Source organism: Lissotriton vulgaris, chromosome 9 (genome assembly GCF_964263255.1).
Source record: "Lissotriton vulgaris chromosome 9, aLisVul1.2, whole genome shotgun sequence".
In the NCBI taxonomy this organism is placed as follows: Eukaryota; Metazoa; Chordata; class Amphibia; order Caudata; family Salamandridae; genus Lissotriton; species Lissotriton vulgaris.
This window is the reverse complement of record NC_141697.1, coordinates 77288018-77309298: the sequence shown is the minus strand read 5'-3', so window position 1 is coordinate 77309298 and position 21281 is coordinate 77288018. Positions and strand designations below refer to the sequence as shown.

General features: G+C 41.3%; 1 protein-coding gene across 1 annotated transcript in view; it reads left to right on the top strand.

The window, feature by feature from the left end:
- The window catches only part of ZFYVE1 (zinc finger FYVE-type containing 1), a 210771-nt gene that overhangs the window by 102366 nt on the left and 87124 nt on the right, over positions 1 to 21281 (top strand). The window contains exon 4 of the mRNA XM_086937085.1: positions 1545 to 1759. Within this exon, the coding sequence (XP_086793211.1) occupies positions 1545 to 1759 (215 nt within the window). The remainder of the gene's footprint in view (positions 1 to 1544; positions 1760 to 21281) is intronic.

Here is a 21281-nt window from a genome sequence, read left to right as displayed (position 1 = left end):
AGCTTGCTGTAACTCTTTGAGTCTATCTTTAGTGGGCTGCTGTGCTTGTTTCCAGCGATGAGAGGCAAAGTTTTTAGTTTCCCCACGTAAGGTCGCTTTAAATGTATCCCAGACGATAGAATCAGAAGAGGTACCCCAATTAATATTGAAGAATTCTGGGATCCGAGTAGCCATACTTTCCTGATAGTGCTGATCTATAAGAAGCTTTCTCTCGAAAGTCCAGGGCCTAATCTGATTAGTAGGACGGTCCCATGGGGGATCAATAATTATAGGATTATGATCAGATATAGTCCTGGGGGCAACTTCAATGTGTGCCAAAGAGGCATTTTGATCTGAGAGGAAAGCATAGTCAAGGCGTACCATTTTGTTGTATGGGGCAGAATAGAATGTATATCCATCCAAATCATGATGGTGAAAGTGCCATAAATCAATAAGACCGTGATCCAAGACAAGAATTTGAAGAGCCTTGAATACTTGAGGCTTTCGGCCCACATAGTTACGACAAGTTGAAAGATTGATTTGACTAGAGAGATTAATATTAAAGTCACCAGTAAATAATGTTGGGTGGGGCCATCCCACTAATTCCAAATTTAAGCTCCTAAGAACTTGCGAATCATCTAGATTAGAAGCGTATATTGAGCAAACTGATAATGGAGATCTATTCACCAAAAGTTCAATAATTGCCCATCTTCCAAAATTATCAACCCTTTTAATGGATCCAACCCCGTTCTTTAGGAGAATAGCTACACCCCTGATTGTAGATGTTTTTCTAGAACAGGCGACCAACTCATACCCAGGAAATCTTAACCGGCTACGTTTAGTCCACGAAATATGGGTCTCCTGTAAACAAATTAGATCAGCTTGTAGAATTTGGAGGATCTTATAAAACATCCTACGCTTCTTGGGATCATTCAAACCACAAATATTCCATGTGACACAGCGTAGCCTACCCCCTGCCATTCAGAAGATAGAAAAACTAATAGCCAGCAAAACTCAATTTACTAATAGTACTGTACACAGAAATAAGTGGACCACTGAGCAGCAATATAGCATCAATCATGTTTCCATGTGACACATCGTAGCCTACCCCCCGCCATTCAGAAGATAGAAAAACAAATAGCCAGCAAAACTCAATTTACTAATAGTACTGTACACAGAAATAACTGGACCACTGAGCAGCGGCTTGAAATAGCATCGAAAGGCGCAGTGGCTGCATTGAAGTCTCGTAGTTCTATGCGGAATGCAGCTGAAGGGGAGCTCTGAAAAACCCGGTGCAGAAATTAAATCTTAACTGTTATCGGGGTCCTAGGTTTTAAAGAGCTTTCTTTGCGTTAAGGGATCCATACAATTTGGCTGATCTTTAGTTATCAAGGTTAAATAAGTCAGATGTTTGAGATGTTTTGAGTTTCCTGTCCCGAAATAGAGCTATAGTTGAAGTATGACTATGTTGCAACACTATTCTGTAATGTGAACATATCAAATGAACATAAAATGTATGTGTGCGTTTGTGTTGGTTGATCTTTTTTCTTTTTAACCTTTTGCAGAACACCCTGCGGAAATGCCAGAAAAGCTGATCCAAGAAAGGTTTAGAAAGCTAAGTCGCTTTCCTGAAGCTTTCAGCTCTATCCGCTACAAGGGAACACGGACCTATAACCCCCCAACGGACTTCTCAGGGCTGCGGCGGGCCGTAGAGTTTCACCTTGAGAATAACACTACACGCTCTTCCCGGCACCCAGGTGTCATTTATAAGGCTCTAAAGGTAAACCATTTATTTGAGTACCAAAGAAGAGACTGAATGAGAGGGGGTAGGTTAAGGGGGAGACAGTAGCTGGAAACGGGTGTCATAGATTTGGTAAAGCCAAGGTGAAATCATAGTCTTGAGAACCGCCTTCTTTAGCCAGATCTGAGCTTAACCTGGAGCAAACAGATTGAAGTGTTGTGCTGATAGTGATTGTAAACTTAAAATCACAGCTGACAAAATAATTAAGATTACTTTCAGTGTAGCATGGTATTGCTCATGTTTCTTTTTTGAAAATCAGTGTTTTCAACCATGGAATAATGAGAGGGACAACTTACTACTTGCATCCTTTCCGGTGTTTTGATGGTTCAATCTTTTTAAAAACTCGTTGGTATATTTGTTGTTTTTTACCTTCCTAATATATCACTATATTTCACCCTTTTCACCCTGCCTGTATGCAAAAGAAAAAATCAAAATTGAAGGACAGAATGCAGAACAATGTCATACATTCACTCCAGTACAGAGATGTGGGCCCAAATCCGTTGTTTTTTTGCTTTTGTATATGTCGCCCTAAGTGGGAAGGGTATGCCCAGACGTGGGTCCTGTGCTCACTACACCACTGGATGTAGTGGCTAGCCTGGCTGATGAAGGGTGATGCCCTGAAACCGGTCCCAGGATGCTTTTTTCCAGTCCAGGAAGGACCTGGCTTGGCAATTCGGGCTGGACTGTTCCCACATGGTGCTGTATGCATTTAAAGCAATGCTTTATTCTAAGCATATAGTTGACATTTGAAACGCTATCGTGAATGAACCATGAAAAATACATTTATGAAACAGCTCGTAAATACAGAAGAAAAAAGATGCCTAAACCATTTCATCATAGATTTCATATAACTGTTCTGTATGTGGACAGGGTCAAATATTGTCTCTGGAAGTTTTTCAAAGAATTCTAGTTCTCTATGAATAGTTCTACTTTAAGCAGATTACTCATGCCAAAAAACGAAAACATAGTATGGAGCTGATTAGAACCTAGAGAAACCTTTGGCAGTTCTTGGCAAAACTAAATCTATGCTAAAGACCATACATACTTCTTCCCTCGTACTAGACTTAGATTAGGTACATTGGGGTAGGCGTATTTTAGAAGCACTAGTTGAGTATTTTAGCCTGTGTTATTTATGTATGTATTTTTATATGGCTTAGAAACCATACAATGCTATTACAGTATTATTTTATATTACTGTTTACGCTGTACGCATTATACTTTGCATTCTGTCTAACGATTGTAGCAATTCTCTATGAATAGTTCTACTTTAAGCAGATTACTCGTGCCAAAAAACAAAAAAAATACAATTATGGGAAGGAAGGGAAAAAAAATGTATCATAGAAAAAGAGAGTGCCAAAGTTAGAACTTTTTTTTGAAAAAATGAAGGTCGAATTCAGAGTCTCTCAGAACTCTGTGTGCCAAATCAAAAGTCAGTGTTAGTGTTTAGAGAAAACATCAAATCTTCTAAGTCTGTAAAAAAGTCGTCTGCCATTGTAGGTGAAAGTTGGATTACCTCGTTAAGAAGACTGCACATAGATGTGAAGCATCGCCGTCAGCATCGGTCGCATTAGCAATGTTCGAATCAGATGGTCCCTGTCATTTCTCGTACCTCAGCAGTAGCATTTTGCGTCTGTGAGATCTCAATGAATGTCGTCCTCAGAATCGGTAGCTGCTGGGAACAACACATTGCATGGGCCGTTGCTGGTTCAAGCAAAGTATCAACATCCGTTGGCGTGACTGATGGGAGTGTGAGACATGTGTCCAACACGCATTCTTCTTCGCATAGCAGGCAGCGTAGAGCAGGTAAAATGCAATCTTGCCAAATTGGTCTGAATGCCAGAAACTGTGTGGTATTTAATTCTCTTAGATGAGGCAGTTCCAAAAATTGGACAATACGCTCCAAACACTTCATCGCCAGTAGAGCTGTCTCCATGGAGAACTGGGTGTCGTTTGTGAAATGACTTGCCATATTGCAGCAATAGGAGCAAAAATTGTATTCCTGCAGCGAGTCCCAAAATGAGAGGCGATCCGCCAAACACAGAGTGCACGAAGTTTGGAAATATTCCTAGGACTGCTTCAAAAGGTGCTAACAGTCCCAAAAATACGGTCTTAAATACATGTACAATACCTCTCGTATCAGACATGTTTAAGATACAACTTAACATTTCTGAGAAATGTATAGGGTAATTTGTAGTTAAGAGGGCATGTGTCTCTGCAGAAGTCCTTGCGACCTGCAGATCATAGGTTTCTATGGCTGAGGTCAGTGGCACAGTTTTTTGCAAAAGAATGGTTTTCATTCTGCTTAAAGTACCAATTCGTATAGAAGAAATGTTCAGTGAAGGCCGTAAAGGCGACTCCCTGTCTGTCTTGGTTTTAGGAAACAATACTCTCATACAGCAAGTGACCCTGGCTGACACAGTTACTAGATATGGTATTCCTGGCAACAAGCCACAGCAGCTGTGATCATTGAACATAAGGTAACTCCCATTCGAGAGTTGTCCAAAAATTGGATCAATCACCGCGGCTGGTGAACCTTGCAGGTGGCAGGATAAGTTGTTAAAGGAACCATCACAGGCCCCGTGTAAGTTTATTTCTGACAAAAGAGAGAACCGCTTAGTGAGTTTTCACTGTTTCCCCCCGCTAAGAAACACTTCACGACCCCCACTCCAACATCTGTAAGTGTATGGTAATTCCCAGGATGACTTGATGTATTCTTTGCCCAACCTTTCATATGTGCCTGCTGGTATGTGTTTTAGGCAATACTGAAAATGGAAAATTGTAACCCACAGAGTGATCATTCCATAGCTGGCTTTTCAGCGACAGTAAATGGCAATCTTTCCAGTTTTTTAATGCTCAGCACCGTATAGTCTGCTCCCCTTTGTGCCAATTTGATCTGTTTATCAGTGATATTGAATTCTGCAAACAGTGACGTAGCCTAAACGAAGGTTTTGCAACGTCCAGCCTAATAGCATGATAGAACTTAATTGCGACTGACCATGTTGCAACATGACCAAGTCCTGTTCCATGATGTCTATGGCAGAAGACACTATTGTCCAATTAATATATCCTGGAAGACAGTCGTTAACCCATTGTCAACCACAGAGCTAGTTTTCTCTAAATTAATATGATCAATTTCTCGTATTCTTTCTGCAGTCTCTGCTTGCGTGATCTTCCATGCTTCATTATAAGCAGCATAGAAAACGGCATATATAAAATCTTATGACGCGGTGTTCTTGGTCCTAGCAAGAATTCGCTAAGACCAGCGCCATCTTTAAGCAAAGATAAGTGTTGCTTTACATCCTTAAGTGTAGATCGATGTAGCCAATCAAGGCAAAGTTTCCCTACACTGTATGTTGTTACTATTCCTGGATGCTGTCTTTGAACATATCTTGGGCATAGGCTATTGAATGTGAAACCCTGTGTTTTGTTCAGGAACCTATCTTGACAGTTGTTTGTGTCTGTGGGCCAGATCAACCATTTATTCCAATCTGGATCTGTTCTGTTGTGATGCAAAATAGTATGTACATCGACCCCCCCCTCCCCCCACCCCTCCCCCCCTCTGAAGTGTTACTACTATCAGGCGTAGGTGTAGGTATAGATGGATTGTTCAGGTCTTTGATCTTGGCTAACACAAGACAAGAAGTCTGTTGGACAGTGTCATTCAAAAAAATAATTTGCTCAGGGTTTATGCAGGCTCTAAATAAAGCTTCTATACCCCACACCTGCCAATCTTTTGTGCCCCAGACAGTTTTTGTCTCCATGTTGTCTTTCCAAAAGTCGAAACCTAGTGTAGACAGCTGAGCATTAAAGGCTGCAGAATAAATTTGTTTGGTGTTTGTCAACATACTTTTAATGCTTGTTTTGTTTACATTTTTAAAGTAAAATGATTCCGGATTGCATACATTGAACCCTGAAAAGTACGGAAATTTTCTAAGAAATGTTTTTGAGCTACCCTTTGGTGGCGTAGGACAATCTTCCCATTGGTTATATTGTAATACATTTATAGGATTTGCAGATCTGTACAAGAAATGATGACCATAATGATTATAACAATACATTTGTTCATAGTCTGATGAACCTTCTAAATATTCATGATTAGTGAATACTGCAGACATTTCTAGGTCTGACATATTATTAACAGTCTCGAAGTCTCAATCATCAGAAAAGGTACTAGATGAAACAAAGTCATTCAAGGAAATCTTGAACTGGTGTGGAATCTTCAACAGCTCCGACGGGCCAAAAATGTCATAATCAGTTCTGTCCCAAGCTATACCCCCTGGTGTAGGAACGGCTGTGTTGTTCACTGATGGCAAGTCTCTTTGTTCACGATGGGATGACTTGTGTGGCTTGAGGAGTAAGTTGATGTCCTTTCTTGCTGTGTCCATTTTGGCATATCTTCCATTTATCAGCATTCCCAAAGATATTACCAGAGTCAACCAAAGAAGAAGAAAAAATACACCCAACACAATCCAAAGTTCAATCCATGGTGAAACTAGATAAGTTTTTTCCAGGTGATCAAAAAAGTCTGTTGCTTGTTCTTTGAAAGTTCTTTTTACTGGCTCAGTTTCAGATTTGCTTGGATCCGCGGAAAACATAGTTGAAATCGCTGGAACCACTTGATCACTTGTTACATTTGTATAGTCAGATGCTATTTCATTGTAGACAGGCTTTTCTTGACGAACTGTTATTGGGGCTTCAAGAGGTACAAGTTCCATAGCTATGTTGCTTAGTCCTTCATTTCGCACTGCAGATTCTTCAAAGGTGATTAGTCTCTCAGTTTGAACCTCTTGGACAGTAGGCAGAGCTGGGCGTCTGCTACATTGGCAGAGTCCACTTGGCCTACTGCTTATGATCGGCCACATGATGTGGTTTGACCAGGTCGTGGACCAGAACCTGTTCTCCTTTTTACCAGCAAGGGGCGGCAGTAATACTGTTCTTGATCTGTGGATTGCTAGGACAGGTACGGGTTGTCTATAAGAAGGCCCAAATTCCTTCTTGTCTGTGATCTTTTCTCTGGCCATATCACCAAGCTTTGGGATCCAGACAGGCCTTGCTGGGATGGTTGGTTTCTCTTCAGTGGTGGTTGGCTTCAGGAACACGTTACTTGTTTCGTTCTTATTTCATTCAAGTTCTGTAAAACAGCCAAACGGTCTTTGATATCAAAGGGCTTTTGGTCTACCACTGAAGTCTGACAATCGAGGTCCGCTACTAACATTCTGGTCCCAAAAAGGACTTCATATGGAGTGATACCCCCAGAGAACTTCTTGGCAGATTGTTAATACTACGTTGGACACTTAGGGAAGAGGTGTGGCGCCGCAGCCAGGGCGACTGATACTGGACGCTGGGGGTCAAGGTTCGATCCCCGGCTCCGGCGGCAGGTCAGCCCAGTACTATGTGACTCTGGGCAATAGCTCGCTCAATCTTCCCGACGGTCCCCAGCGCCGGGACACCAAATTGGGTAGCTGTGCGCTTTACAAATACTGGACTTACAAATACTGGATTTACATTACTTATTAGATGTTTGACCCACCCGTCACCCGAACCTAATACTCTAGCTGTTATAGATTGCTTTATGTCCCGTTTTTTTCTCTCCTCTACCGAATTTCCCTCAGGATGGAATGGACAAGAGTACCGCAATCTAACGCCCAGATTATTCATCGCCGCCTTGTAAGCTCGAGAGCTAAACACAGGACCCTGGTCAGAATGTAGCGAGCCGAATGTGTATGTGCCGATAAAGCCTCGCAAATCTTTCATACCAGTTCGAGGGTCAGCCAAGCGCTGAGGCCACATCCACATGCATCTTGTCCTAATATTTGTGGGACCGCATTTGTCCACAAGGACGTCTGCATGTAGAAAGCCTAATGCTGTCTAACAATGGTGTCTGCACTGGGCTGGCTATGCTATAGTCAGGTATCTTGTGGCGTTCTGTGCTGCGATCTCTATTGCAGTTTATGCATTCAATGACAAACATGTGAATGTGAGCATTCATTCCTGGCCACCAGTACATCTCCATAACAGTTCATATTGTTTTAGAGATCCCTTGATGTATCATACCCTCTCCCAAATGTGCTTCGTATATCAATGCTACTCTACCTTTCCTGTTTGAAATCACTCTACCCCAGGGATTCGAGCAAAAGGAACGGAGTTTGCATCAATTATATATGAGTATTCAAGTGGAAACTTATTAGGTAACGCTGCACCGCTGCATTTGCTTGTTGCATTGACTGCTAGCCTTATTTCGCCGTCTATTTTAGTTTTAGAACGAGTGATTGCAGCTACGGAAGCCGTTTGCACAGCTGCCTTCGTGGCTTCATCAGCCAATGAATTCCCTGCAACATGAACGCCATCACGTTGATGACTCAGCGTATGTATCACAAGTGTTTTGTAGTTCTTGTCGTAACTGAACTGCTTGTTCCCAAAGCAACTTATACCTAATTGTGCCACCCTTTGCATCTTTGTAACCGTTTTGAATCCAGTTTTGCAAGTATTCATTGTAAGATTGAACACAATAATACGAATTGCACACTGAGTGTGGGGAATTCGCGGTCCGTATTTTCAAGCGCCATCTTGAATGCTTGTAGTTCAGCTCGCTGAGCTGTACAATCTCCTAGAGATTGAGTTTTAGTGACCATTGGTCGGAATTTGCCATCACGCCAACGACCTTTAATGATCACGCACGCCGCACTATAGGCTTGTTTACCCCCCCGTAGCGGGTTGAGCTGATCCGTCAGTATAAATTATGCATTCATACTGCTCTAGAGGCAGAATTTCAGTAGGCAGAGGACATTCATGTTCATATTGCAAAAATGCTTGTGTTTTCAGATAAGGATCAAAAACTGATTCAACGTCTGTCCAGCAAGAGAATTAACCCATTGTATCCATCTTGGATGTAAAGCCTTACCATTAGGAATGCTCGCTTTTGTCACTGCCTCTAAGGAAGGTACAGGTGTAACGAACATAATGCGGTTACCCTGTGCGAGGGCTCTCTTTTGCTACTGCAGTTTGAACAGCTGTCAGAATTTTTTCTGTAGAAGTGAATTTCATTTCTGCTTGCGTGTACAAATGTGATTTGTAAGCTATTGTTACTTTTTCACCTTCGTTAAAAGTTAAGTGCGTGAATCCGCATTGTCCTGGAATGATTCAGATCACTAAGTTGCGTACGTTTACGCGTGTCTGTAAATGTTTGTCACTAACATGTCTGTTTGCAACGAACGCAAAATTTCTGTGTGTTTTTGTGTCCAAGTTACTGTTTTAAAATCCGGTTTGATTAATTCGTAGAGAAGTTTAACCCTTTCTGCGTAATTTAGAATGTATGTTCTTCCGAAATTCAGGAAACCTAGAATTAACTACGTTTTTCAGCGTTTTTGGAGGTTGGAGCAGCGCACATTTCTCTAGAAAGTTTGCTGCCAGGCTTTTGCCTTCACTTGATAGTTTGTATCCTAGAAAAAGGACGTTGAGGTGGGCAATTCTCGATTTTCTTAAAATTTAATTTATACCCTTCAGAGGCGAAGCCCAATATAATGGATTTCACCCTGTTCAAGTGCCTATCCAAGTCATCGTCTGTTAAATAGCTGTCATCCACGTATGACAATACTTTATCATCAAAAGTTTGTAGTAACTCTGTTATCCTTGCTGAGAATAACCCAGGACTATTCCTGAATCCCTGAGCGAGACGACAGAAGTGACGCTGTGTCCCCATAATTGAGAAAGCGGTCAAATACCTACTTTCTGGTGCAATGTTTTGACAGAAGAAACCGTTTGAAATATCTACTGTGGTTTTATATTTTTTACTCAGTGTTATTCATTAATGCTGCACTGTGTGCATTTTGTACTGCAAAAGATTTACAACAAGAGTTTAAAAGTCTGTAATCCAATATTAGACGATATGTATTGTCTGGTTTGGAGACCGGAAACAAAGAATTGTTCATTGACTAGGTGCATGTTTCAATCACTCCCTGGTATTCAAGTTGATCTAAGATCTCCCTGAACTGTTTTTTAGCTTCTTGCTTAACTGGGTACTGCCGTTGTGCAGTTGTTTTTTTTTTTTAACTGGATTTTATGTTGATGAGAATCCTCATCCCATCCTACATGATTTTAGTATAATGCGGGAACTTGGTCAACTGCCCATTTCCTGGCATAAGTTTATTTTAAATGAATTGGAATGTGGTCGGAAAAGGCTGGCATAATGATGTCCTCGCCATGTGGGCACACCCTGACAAATTCTGGTGGCCAGTCTTGTTCAGCGAGAAGAATGTCATAACCCTTAGAATGCTCCCAAAAGAGTGCTCTCACTTTTCTTGGTATGTCTCCCTCCATCCGGAGTGTTATTTCATATAACTTATGTGGAGAACTAACCCTGGTATCTGCAGTTTCAACTTGGATGAATTCATTCAAGTCCACTGTCTCCAGATGATCCTTCAAGTTCTTGTGAGCTATGATGACTTCTGCTGCGCTGTCCAACATTGTCTGAGCCCATTGCCCATTTTTGAGTTGTGTCCTCAAGATCCTCTGCATGTCTGATTTTTAGACCTGCTACCTTCATTTGGTGAATTGAGGTTTCTTGTTTTTCTGAACGTTGATCGTCTTTGGACTTCACGCGTTCTTCATTGTGTTCTGACTGTCCTCTTCTTTTGGATTTCTGTAACGAAGTCTGAAAGGTACGAGAGGGATGTGTTTCAGTATCTTGATATCTATCAGGTTTTCTCAAATTATCCCTGTTCCTGAGGTTATACCTCCTTTCAGAGAGCTCCTTTTGAGGAGACCTACCTCTGGAATGAGAACGTTTCTCTTTAGAAGTTTGTTTACTATTTTCCCACTTCTTTTAAGAAGGAGTAGGAGTGTTTTTAGTAAAGACCTTTAACTGTGTAATTCTATTAAATTCTGTATATTACTAAGTAATGGTTCATCTAACATTGATTTAATGTCTGTGTCAGGTCTGTAGCTGGCTAAAGCTAGCCATGTTGCTCCTGGGATTCCTAGTGGACCGAGCCTGGTGATGTGATTTATATGTTTTAGGGCGCCTTTAAAACGGAGCCCATGCTCTTTGTATGTTAGTGGAATTTCAATATCCTCGAAAGGAATGTATTCCGTTGGTGGTTCATCTTATTTATAGAAGTAAAACACAGGTGTTCTTGGATCTGCTTCAGGGAAGACTATCCATGAATAGAATACCTCTGTTTGGTGATATTCATGTGCCTCTATCACAAAAACCTCTTGCTGATAGGCCATGTTTTATACGTTTTACAGTGATGGCTTTCCTTAAATTTAGAGGGAAGCTTATAGCATCATCGTTGGTTTCTTGGAAACATGTTATGCTAAATGCTGCTGGATCAGCCGCAGCCCACCGTTCTCGGCGCTGTTGACGCTAATTGGCATTCTGTTGACTGAAAGTTTGCAGAGCAAGTTTCAAGGAAACAAAGATAAGGTGCACAATATTTTGGAACACTGTATCCTTAAATGTTGAACAAACTAAAAAACTAATACATAGGATTTTTGTTCTACTCCGCTATGGTGGATATTATCCCTTTATCCACCCCAGACGTCTATTGGAGTATTACGGAAAAAGGGGGTCTCTGAGAAAAGCACAACTGAGTTACTTTAGTATCTAGCGTTAAATTAATGCCTTACCAAACGTTGGGCACCATGTAGTGTAGTTCCTATATTCCCAATAGGCTCTGCGCATTGGAATAATATATCCTGTAGATATGACATAGGACTTAGGTCAGTAGGTCTCTATCGAATATAGTAAACTTAATAGAGAGTGCCAGCTAGCTCAGAGGTCACTAGAAACTTTCTTGAATACACAAGAAGGGATTCGTTTCTGACTCAGTGTCGCTCACCGGTTAGAGGAGGCAGTCCCTGATGCAGAGGTCAGACCCGGGACCAGGGTTCAATCCCCGACGCGGCAGGGCCTTGAGCTCAAAATGTCCACGGACTCGATAATTCTCGCCTCTGTGCCTACTCGAATCGTGGGCTCACACTCTGCAACTCTGGGCAATAGCTTGCTTAATCTCCACTACGGCCCCACCGCGATGGGATACCTGGTCTTCCCCTTGGGGATGCCCAGTAGGGGTTATCTCGCAGGGAAAGGCCAGGACGGGTTCCCTAAGCAAGCGCCTTGAGACCTTATGGTGAAAGGTGTATATAAGAACGTATGATTTAGGATTTATGATTTACAACCGCATAAACATGACAACTTTGTTTCCCTAGGACTGGAATAACTATCTTCAGAGTTGTGGAAACAATAGATAACTATTTTACTCAGTCAATTGTGCATGCTTCGTTTCTACAGAGTTTAACTCGTTTCTACAGAATTGCAGAGAAAAATAGAGAGACGGGCGTTTCAATAAAAGGATTTATTGAACAGTCTTCTTTCTCATGCAAGAGAGGTGAACTGCTACAATCTTTAGACGGAATGCAACGTATAATGCGTACAGCGTAAACAGAAATATAAAATAATACTGTAATAGCATTGTATGGTTTCTAAGCCATATAAAAATACATACATAAATAACACAGACTAAAATACTCAACTGGTGCTTCTAAAATACGCCTACCCCAATGTACCTAACCTAAGTCTAGTACGAGGGAAGAAGTAAGTATGGTCTTTAGCATAGGTTTAGTTTTGCCAAGAACTGCCAAAGGTTTCTCTAGGTTCTAATCAGCTCCATACCTTTTAGAATGAAGGAGGTTTGGTATCTCTGTCTCGGACTCGATTTCCCAACACCTCGCAAGGGGAGTCAGAAACACTGGAGCTGGATTCTCAGCAGAGGAGGACCGCTTATTGTCAGTGCGTCAGCTGGAGAGTCGGCTACCTTCGGCACTTGCTGTAGCGAGCTGCGTCGGGCAAGTAGGTAGTCGAACTGCACCGAACCACACTGTGCTTTGCCATAGGAAGTGAAGGTATATTTATACCTTGAAGGTGTTTAGGAATGCCATCTTTTGACATAAAGTCGGGCATATGAACGTCATGAATGAACCCCTAAGGAATAGATGTTCATGCGTAATAAATGAGTTCTTGAAGAAATCAATATCCAACCTGGCAGAAGTCCCTTCTGCTTAAGAGTCTGGTTTTCCAAGACATTGTTGTGACGTTTTGTGAAGGGATGTAAGTAGTCATGCCTGTATTTGGGTAGCATGGGCTGTGCCTAAATAAGGGCTTAATTTATATGCCTATATAAGGGAAACGTGAATTGTACCTATGTAAGGGCATGAGTCAGGAAAATCATTTGGAATCTAAAACGCCATACAACAGTATCTGTGTAAAGTTATGCTCCTCTTAGGGAACTTTCTTGGTGTATATTCCAGATATCCAAGAAATTGTTCTTTCAACATCAGTGTCCTAATTCAGCAAGTTGATCATTTGAGGCACCATATTTGAGCTAAGTGACACTTTAATACTGTAGTCCGGTCTGAACCGTCTTATTACTTAACCTATTTTTGAAATACTTACAAAAAGTGATGGAATTCTGTTTTGCATTGTCTGAACTACTGATTCTACAGGGCACATGCTAGTGGTTCTGAAACACTGAAGAGTGTATTTAATGTTCTGAGAACTACAACACGAACACCTCCAAGGGCCCTGCATACCTTTCCCTTTCTAAGTCTTGAATAGGAAGGAAAGTAGCCTTTTGTCACCCATAGTGTTGTGTTTTCTTTTGAAGGGATATATTTCAGGACCAGGAATGGCGCTCCTTGTTTTTACATCATAATGTTTTGGACAGTTGTACCTCCAAAGCCTTAATGCATCCTGATATTCCAGTGGTTGTTTCAGATCTTTGGGCCAGATGTACGATGCTTTTTAGACCTGTTTGCGCATGCTTAAAAGCATGGGCCCATGTACAAACAGTATTTTGTTACTCACAAATAAATTGCGACTCACAAAATACTGTTTTGTGACTTATTAGGAAGGGGCGTTCCCTTCCTAATAGTGACCGCAAAGATATGTACCAATGTTTTGCAACCGCAATGGCGGTCGCAAAGCACTTACAAATTACCACCTACTTCAAGTAGGTGGTAATGCATTTGCAAATGGGAAGGGGGTCCCTATAGGACTCTTTCCCCTTTGCAAATGCATGCAATATTATTTTTTAAGGGCAGGCAGTGGTTCCAGGGACCACTGCCTGCCCTTCAAAAATGAAAAGAAAACTCTGCCTGTCCTTCAAAAAAAAATTAAAGAAAACGTTTCATGTTTTTGTTTTAATGCATCCTGTTTTCTTTTAAGGAACACAGGCTGCATTTACAAAAAACACTGCTTTATTTAAAAGGAGTCCCAGACATGGTGGTCTGCTGAGCCCAGCAGGCCACCATCCCAGGGAGGGCCTATCATTCCCAATGGCCTCCCAATTGCAAAAGGCTCATTAATATTCATGAGCCTCGCAATTTGCAACCCCATTAGGAATCGCAAACAGTGTTAAACACACTGTTGTACATGCCAAATAGCACCTCGCAAATGCGAAGCAATTTGCGTAGCGCTATTTGGCAGGTCATACATCAGGCCCTATGTCTCTAGAACCTGTTTCCTGCTTCAATACTCTTTGCTGCTCTTTGCACCTGTGATCCTGCCTTTATTTCCTGACTCAACAGAGAACTCCATCTACTGGTGCCTTTAACTTTGTCTCCAATTGTAGTATCCTTACCTCTAGTTCCTCGTTCCTTTAGTACTGTAGTTTCCATTATATTCAGCCTTCCAGGTCTTAGAACCTTTAGTGGTCCTGTTCAAATTTCGTTTGGCCTTTTAACTTCTATTTTCCTTTACTACTCTAGAAGGATTAGTCCCTAAGTTTTGCTTTTTCTCCTCATAGTACTCCTTCAACTTATTACTTCTTTTGAACTTCTGCTCTAGAGCAGCACCACAAGGTGAGGGATTTAGATGCTTCCATTTTGTTTCCCATCTCTTTCTTTTATTTGGCCTTTTGAAGACTGTTCATCTGCCTGCCTTCTGTACCTTAAGGTATGTTGACTGGAAGCTGATTCTTTACAAATTCATGTCAGGCTAATACATTTTGATTCAGGATTTGCATGATACTGATAGTTCCCCTTGGGCCATCTCTTATCTGGGATTATTTATTTAATAAAAGTGTTATTGATTAGACATCAGTAATGATATCCAGCATTTGTCAATTTCTACAATGATGAAACAATGTTTTACATGTTCAGAAAAGACGCTTTGTGGAAAGAAGGTCTGCATTGGCCTTCAGTGCTGGTACAATAGCTCAACAGAAACTGCGAAAATCTCTGTAAATCCCCTCCCTGCCTCGTGGTAAAATGGGATTAGGAATGGAGTTTAAGATGCTGTGCCCGAATTCTGTAATGGAGAATGTCTACAACAGAGCAGTGCTCCAGGAGTCCTCTTTCTGCTATGGAAGCAAAGCAGACATAGAGTGCAATGTGCAGGAATGTGCAATAGGAGTTAGACTGCAGAGTACTGGATGCTCGAACTTCAGGGGCTTCTACAATGAGGAGCAGAAAGGTGAGAAATACAGAGGCGTAGTGCAGGGCATCAAATCTTTCTCCTGAATCTTCAAGCTGCTTTACCACAATGTATCATAAATTGAAGTTATTGGAAAAGTGACCCAGTGAAACCCTTTCTATTTATTGTGTTCATATTCCTAGATGATCCTTAGGTACACACTTGTGCCAAAAATTCCTTCCGCTTCATCACGTAGCACCTTCCATGTATTTTCAGCCCCTCATAAGTACTTTTGCTTTTCCATGCACTGCGCTGAATCTTGGCTGAAGCATCTCTCAACTGCATACATGTTCACCTTTGCTTCTGTTGAATTTCATGGACTCCGTTATCTATGATTCAATGGCAGGGTGCGTGTTTCTAGGGATTGTTATGTTTTGTATAGAGCTAGTACGTACAACGTAATGTCATAAGATGGCTGTGGCTAATCTGTGTGGGGTTATCTGTGGACTCCGGAGCAAGTGGTTAAAGGTGATACCTTGTGGTAATTTGGGTAGGAAATGGCCTGTTTAAGTCATTGAGCTCACCCGGGAGTAAGACTGCATTTCAGAGTTACAAAAAAGAGGAGTGTCAGGGCAAGAGAATCCTGCACCAGTCGTTCTACCTTATCGTGGCTATGGTTATAATTTAAAGCTTGGTGCAATGGACCTAGGACGTGACCTCCATATGTCCCAAGAAAGTGGTTTGCAAACCACTGAAACAAATTTAAACACAGATGGCCCTGCACTCAAAAACAGGTAGGTTATTAGTAAAGGCAATTGTCTATAATCGAAATATGAAGAAATAAGTGGAAGTCTTCCCAAATGAAAAGAACAATGGTCGATTTTGATTATAGAAAGTAGTTCCTTTTATTCTTTTTTTCATAGAAAACTTCTTAAAACTCAAAACTGCAGACGCTTTTCGTCCTCATAGGAACTTCTTCAGGGCTTGATGTATCATTGATATGTATCAAAGTTTCTTAGAAGTATGGCTGTTACATGTGCAATTGGATCAGTAATACAACAAATAAATAGATATTGATTCTCCCAATTATGTACAACGAAATCGGATTTCAGAGTTTTAGGAGTTCCGAGCACTCAAGATGCACAGTGTAAATCTCTCTAGAAGTAATACTACAGGATATGTATCTCCCGAGTGGCAGTGATGGCGTCCGGTTCAGATACTAGAATCAAGTGCTCATGAGTGCAAGTGGGACAGGTCACCAGCAACTACATGGGATTCCTGCCTTGCTTAAAGGTCCTCTCTTTAATTGTAACCATCTCTGGGCTTTCCTTTTCATGAAAGATTTTAGGTTATGCCAAATAAGGCAACAAAGAACCGCCTGAAACTGCTAGACGTTCCTAGGACAGGGAAACCACATTTTAAGTGTTAACCGTTCCTAGGCTACTAAACACCTGTCTTAAATCAGGTTTGACATATACAGATTGTTAAACAGAAACTCAGTGTATCAATTGTTGTTACATATATAAATATGGGTTATAAAACAAATATCACAACTTCAAGGACATGTCACAAAGGGACCATACATATAAAGTGTTTTGTTTATTAGATAACAATACAAAAAAGACACATAAATATTAACACCATATAATATAATACAACAAGGGTCACTAAATCTGAGTAGGTAAGATGACCCATCTCTACGCGCGTTTTGGCATAACCAACGCCTTCTTCAGGAGAACCACTTGAATTTCTGTATATAAAAAATAGACATTCGTATAACATGACAATATACATACAACAATATAGTACACCGAGTCTGTCACAAATAAATCATGGTGCATGTTACATACAAAAAAAGGGTGTTCAATTAAAAGCAATACAGCTGCAACATTAAAAATTGACTAAGAAATGTATTTTGAGATGCAGAAAATAGCAGTAATTTGCAGCGAATACCAGAAAGAGAGGAGAAAGACCCAAGTGGGGTCCCCAAATGGTGACTAATATCTTTACATAGTGCACACGAGTAGATTGAAGTGGAGTCCTGACCTTATGTTTTTCACCTTGTCGTATATCCTCGACTGGGCATTTTAAAGTCAAAAGACAGGTAATATTCTACAGTCCTAGTAGTTTTAGTTCCTGGATGCTCCCAGAAGTTTTGCAGCCACTTCAAGCGTTTAAAGACCGTTGTCCAGCTTCCAGTGTTTTTTAACTATACAATAATATTTCTAGGTAAGCTTGGAACAGTTCCTACAACACGGGTATCTTACATTATGCTTTGAAATCGCACATTTTTCTTGCTTTGCATCACAGGACATTATCTGGTTCTTCATTTCTATTTTTCTTTCAATCTACTCGTGTGCACTATGTAAAGATATTAGTCACCATTTGGGGGCTGTAGTTAAACTAGCGTAAGGTTACCGTTAAAGGACTTATGCTTTATGGCATGTGCAGCTACTCTTGCATACCACATTTGTTGAAATATTGTTATATGTATGTATGTATGTATGTATGTATGTAAGAGATCTGTAAAGCGTAGGAATCGCCCCTGGAGGGGTATCTCCGCGTTATATATGTTGTTATTATGTCAAGATTATCTGAGATTATAATGGTCTGTTTCAAAATTGGTAATTAAATTAAAAAATCATTGCAAAAAAAGAAAAAGTGAACTCCCTGAACAAGTTATTTTCTGCAGTTGTAATGTAGAAAACACTTAATTAATGCTCACCAGGATGATTTCACAATCCTCAGGCTCTTGGAACAGATGTCAAAAGATAGCCTGCACATGGGCCTCTAGCTCAGCCTTGGATAGGGCCTTTGCAACACCTTGCTGCAAAATAGCCTTTTCAAAGTCTTGCTGCAAAATAATTATGCCTTTTTTAAAATTCCTTCACTAAGAGTTAAATGCCACTTTTCGTAGGTGGAGTCTTTAGATCTGGGATTCCTGCCTGCTTTTCTCTGCTAGGTGATGAGAGACTCTGAACCATTTTTTGCAAGATTAGCATTTTCTATTGATGGACCTCATTTGAGAGGCTTTTGGTCATGCTGCTGCCGTTGCGGAGGGTTCAATATGTAGAAACTCAAGGTGTCAATTCAAACATTCGCCCCAGTTGAACAAATGAGGAGTTTCGTTGGAGTACTGATCTTTGGGTCTTCTAGCAAATGCCACTCAGCTAAGGACTGTGCAGTGTGTGATAAATGTAGAGGCCAAGTTGTTGTGAAGGCATATGCTAATGCAGTATGCTGACTCTGCCGTTTTGTGGGGAGAAACAAGGAGGCGAGTCTTAACAAGGTTGTTAGAGAGAGGCAGCTCCAGAATGTAGTCCCAGGAAGACTATGCTCAGGGGCCTTAAGCATAACAAATGGAAGCTAGTACTGTACTTACATGCCTAGAAGGCGGCAAGGCTTTTATTCTGAAGGAGGCTGTCCAAAGACCACAGGCTGCAATGAGGCCGGTGCGATGTGTAAAGACCACTTCAGACACTCCGTGTACTGGCCTGACACTCCAACCCCACCACCTAGAAACAGCCCCCCTTGCTAATCTCCAAGAAAGGACATCTGATCATATTTTGGATGGATCCTGCACTTGCCCACGCTCCGCCAGAAGAGCCTCTGGCCTTTAAAGCTTTATGGGGGCGTAGGAAAGGGCGGCTTTTTGACATGGACACCCCCAATTTTTGCCCAGTAAATAATGTGATTTTGACTGAGATTGCACAGGGTTCCTGCTAATCAGGTCCCCAGTGCCAGAGCTCTTTCCCAAAACTGTCCAATTGTTTCCCAATTGGCAAAAACTTTAGCTACATCTGTACGTCCTTAATAGATGGTACCATGGTACATAGGGACAGAGGTACTAAAGGAGGGCCCCCAAGGGCTTCAGCATGAATTGTCACTCTAAGGGACCCCCTCACTAAGCACATGCAAGGGTGCCATTTCAGCCTGCGTTTCTTGGTGCAGACAAAAGGGAAAACCCAACATGTCTGCCATGTCTCCTACCACTGCATGTGATACTTTTAAGTCACCCCTACAGCAGGTCTGACAGCCCTACGGCATGCCGCGTAGTACTATATGTGAGGGCATACCTGCATGAACAACTATGCTGGTCGGTTCTATTTCTGCCAGTGCAAGTGACCAGGCATGCCATTTTAAGACATGTGCTAAATGCTGGTGAAAACAATTTCCCCAGCTACATGATGGCTTCACTGAAGATTTGGTATCAAACATCTCGTATTGATAAACCCATATTGATTCCAGTGTTGGATTTATCGGTTTGTCCAGGACTCCTTTGGCACCTCAACAGGTGGGACAATTAGCTAGACAGGTAGGCGTGCCACTCCCAGGCTTGTACGACCCCTAAGGTGGACTAAACTGAGGTGGACATGACTTTTCAGAAGTAGCCGTCTTTGTGATGTCATACTTAGCAATTCTGGGACAGGTTTATGCCCACTTCCCACAGGAAGGGGTCATGCATAAAGTTGTGCCTTTAAGCCAGTGGATAAAAGTATTTTAGCAGTTCATAAAAGTCTCATGTAGGTATTAACATCAGGGTTGTTCAGCTTCCTGGCCCAACTAATCTCAGTCTTTTCTAAGTCATCCGGCAGTTCATCTACCAGCAAGCTATAAATATTCCTTATTGTGCTAGTCTTCCTGCAGATTACTTCCAACATAGGTATCCTATGCAAATTTATAACCGGTCTGCATGTGGAGAGGATATCCCGAATCTGTACAAATGTAAAATAATGGTTGTTTGGAATCCCAAACCTTTGCTGTAATCTGGAAAAATGAAAGGCTTGCTCTCCCTCCTAAAGATCTCCAACCGTAACCAAGCCGAGCTGTTCCCATTGCTTTCCCATCGCATCATAAAGGGGAGGTGGTAAAAGCGAGGATCGCCACAAGGGAGTATATCAGCAAAGTTTGGGTATCGTCGTGAATTTTAACACTCTTTTCCAGATCCTCCAAGCACTGTACACTACCTTAAAGCGAACCTTTTTGTAGTTGCTCTGCTCCACTTTTCTCAACAGCAGCTTGGGGACCTCTTTCCCTATAGCAAGCTCATATATCATTTGTAATCTAGCCTCGTTCTCCGCCTCCTTGTTCATATCTACTGCAAATAAGGAGGATATCTGGTGCTGGAGAGCTGCCCAATAATAGAATGTTATGTTTCGGATCGAAAGCCCCCCTTTACCTTGTGGAAGTGTTTAATAAATCCCCCCCTTACATTTATAGATAAATGCAGCCCATCACTTTGTTTTAAATCTGTAGATATGTACTTTATCAGGAGGTCGAAATTGATTTTTCCAATTTCATCCACTTTCGGGCTAATGCTTACCCAAGATAAACTGCAGATTCAGCATGTCGAGAATCATTAAAAATTATATTCTCTGTGAAAATAACAACTGTCTTCCCTTTATTACGATTTCCTTAATTGCCTCTGGATGGTCGGTAGTTAACACCGCAATATCATCGACGTATGCTACCACATTTGTCTCGTATCTCCTGCTTACCACCAGCATGACTTCCCAGCTCTGTAGCAGCTTTCCCACCCGGGTGTTTATGTACAGAGTAAATAAAATATGGGAGCAGGGACATCCTTGTCTAGCTCCCCTTGATATTAAAATGTTCCCTGATTCTTGCCCCATCAATTGCAGCCAGGCTCTTGGATCGAAGTACACTTCTTAAATGGCCAAGACAGTGGATGTAATGGTCTTTTATTAACTATTAATTGTAATGCTCTTGCCTTTTAATTTCCCAGCAGTAATCCTACTTATTCCATATTTTGTAACTGTTTTTATTATGAATTAGCTCTTGTCTGTTTTTTTACGTGGCCTATTTGTATTTTTACTAATTTATCAGAACTTTATCGCTCGTACAACTCATTGATATTTATTCCTTTATATAATGTTCTCTGGGTATGAATAAAAAAAGGGGGAAAAAAAGAAAAAAAGGAAGGGGTCATATAGGGGTATAGTGACCCCGAGGGTCAGTAGTCCATTGGCTACTGCCCTACTACCCTACACTCCCCTAACATCCTCAAATTCAGTATTTAGGTGATTCCCTGACACCAGAAAACCAGATCCTGAAGACTAAGACGGACGA